The sequence below is a fragment of the Trichoderma harzianum genome, assembly GCF_003025095.1.
Source record: "Trichoderma harzianum CBS 226.95 unplaced genomic scaffold M431scaffold_5, whole genome shotgun sequence".
In the NCBI taxonomy this organism is placed as follows: Eukaryota; Fungi; Ascomycota; class Sordariomycetes; order Hypocreales; family Hypocreaceae; genus Trichoderma; species Trichoderma harzianum.
Window position 1 is genome coordinate 2,685,605 of NW_020209253.1, and position 1,623 is coordinate 2,687,227.

A 1,623-nucleotide genomic window follows, 5' to 3' on the forward strand; every position below is an offset into this window, starting at 1 on the left:
GCAAGCGGAGGACAGAAAAAGCAGGACCGCAAAATAAATATATACATATATTCAGTAATATAAGCACTTAAACAACTCGTAGAACGTTTATTTAGCCAGTACTTAAACTTTATTACATAACTATAATAGCAGTTACTAGGAATATATAGATATAGTAGTAGTTACCTTACTTAAGAAATATAAATATGTCAGAAGCCGGGTTCGTGGAAGAGAGTGAAGAGGGATAAGGGATGATCACAGGTAGCTACACAGCGAATACGCAAGCTTAGGGTAGCGAAGTGACTGTATTTATCTCTGCCTTCCTTAACTCCTTCCCTAGATTTTAGGTCTTTTATAGTGTTGTTGCTAAGCTAAGGGCTTCGCAACCCTTAGCTCGCGCCCCCGTAACGTGGCCGGTGCGCGGCCGTTGCGCGACCGCGCCCTCTTTAGATNGGCTCTGACATGTTGCCCTTCCTTCCGAGGCGCCGCCCCGGTGCCTTTGACGATATTCCTTTTCCAACCTCGTGACCGATCCCCTTTGTCAAAGGTGTCGCCTGTGCAAGAGCCTCAACGTGGTTCAAGCTTCGTGCTCGCTTTGTCCTCGCTGTGAACGTGTTGCTATTTTGGGCCCTCCCTTTGTACTCCTGAGGATAAATATAGACAGGAAGTTGAACGTAGTGACAGTTCCGTGATGCTTCTTTGTCGCCTTTGTGACCCAGAGCGGCCGATGCTTCTTCGCAGGGAACAAAGGGGCGAAAGGGGATATAAACCCACCAGAATTCCGATGTAGCAAGGGCAAAGCATCATTGATCTTACCTTCAATCACCCTCGCCTTCGCCGCCTAAATCCTGCGTTATGTCAATTTACTCGCCCAGTATCCTTACGAAGGCCGACTTCTCAGGGGCGGTCCGGTGCNTTTGACTCCTTTCCCTCGTATCGGCCCCGTAACTAACCCGTGGATAGAGCCGTTCCTTGTCGTCGTTGCCTAGGTCATATGTGCAAATGGACAGCTGGGAGTCAACCTCTGCTTTGCACAGATGCAACAAGTTCGTTATCGCAACCCTTCTACGTCGAGTCCTCTTCTAATTCGCCTCCTAGATGCCAGCCCCAAGTGCGCAGTATGTGCCCACAAGAGCTGTGGGAAAACATNTGTTCCCGTTCAAGCCCAATATCGTCAGGCCGCGCGGTTGTTGTCAGACGCGCTTCAGCAAGCCCAACCAGACCCGGTATGTCGTTACTCCTTCGTTGCGATTATTATTCTGACTCGCAGCAGGCTGTTATTGGTCCGCTGCAACAGCAGTGTAAGAAAGCTCTTCGCGGCGCCGATGATACGCCTGCGACTCCAGCGGCAGTCGCTGCTGCGGCGATCGCAGCAATTGCTACTCCCGGGGTATCAGGCGCTACCCTGGCTCGCCGTCGGGCGCGGGCTCGTAATATCACTGATGCGAAGACGCGGTTGGATATTGCGAATTCTCTGGAGTCGATGAACACTATGCTCTCCGTCTTCTTTTCGGTATGTTTCCTTAGCCTTCGTGGTGTTCTCGTTACTGATCCGTCTCCTAGGAGCGGCTTAAGAGCCTTAAGGGTTGCTCGGCTAATAACCTTCCTGCCGTGCCGGCTCGCGAGGGTAAGGCGACTTGGACT

At 51.1% G+C, this 1,623-nt stretch overlaps 2 protein-coding genes across 2 annotated transcripts; one reads left to right on the forward strand and one right to left on the reverse strand.

The window, feature by feature from the left end:
- Nucleotides 1-802: 802 nt before the first annotated feature.
- Nucleotides 803-1,330, reverse strand: M431DRAFT_507851 (hypothetical protein). Its single transcript, XM_024919027.1, has 4 exons — nt 1,252-1,330; nt 1,078-1,205; nt 943-1,025; nt 803-890 (listed from the first exon to the last, which is right to left on the reverse strand). The coding sequence occupies exons 2-4, from the start codon at nt 1,126-1,128 to the stop codon at nt 860-862; spliced, it is 165 nt and encodes a 54-aa protein (XP_024775875.1). The 5' UTR covers nt 1,129-1,205; nt 1,252-1,330; the 3' UTR covers nt 803-859.
- Nucleotides 1,208-1,606, forward strand: M431DRAFT_5077 (hypothetical protein; the record flags this gene model as incomplete). The annotated part of the gene is made up of 2 exons (XM_024919005.1): nt 1,208-1,492; nt 1,543-1,606. Coding segments are annotated over 2 exons (349 nt in total), but the record flags the coding sequence as incomplete, so codon positions are not given.
- Nucleotides 1,607-1,623: the final 17 nt, after the last annotated feature.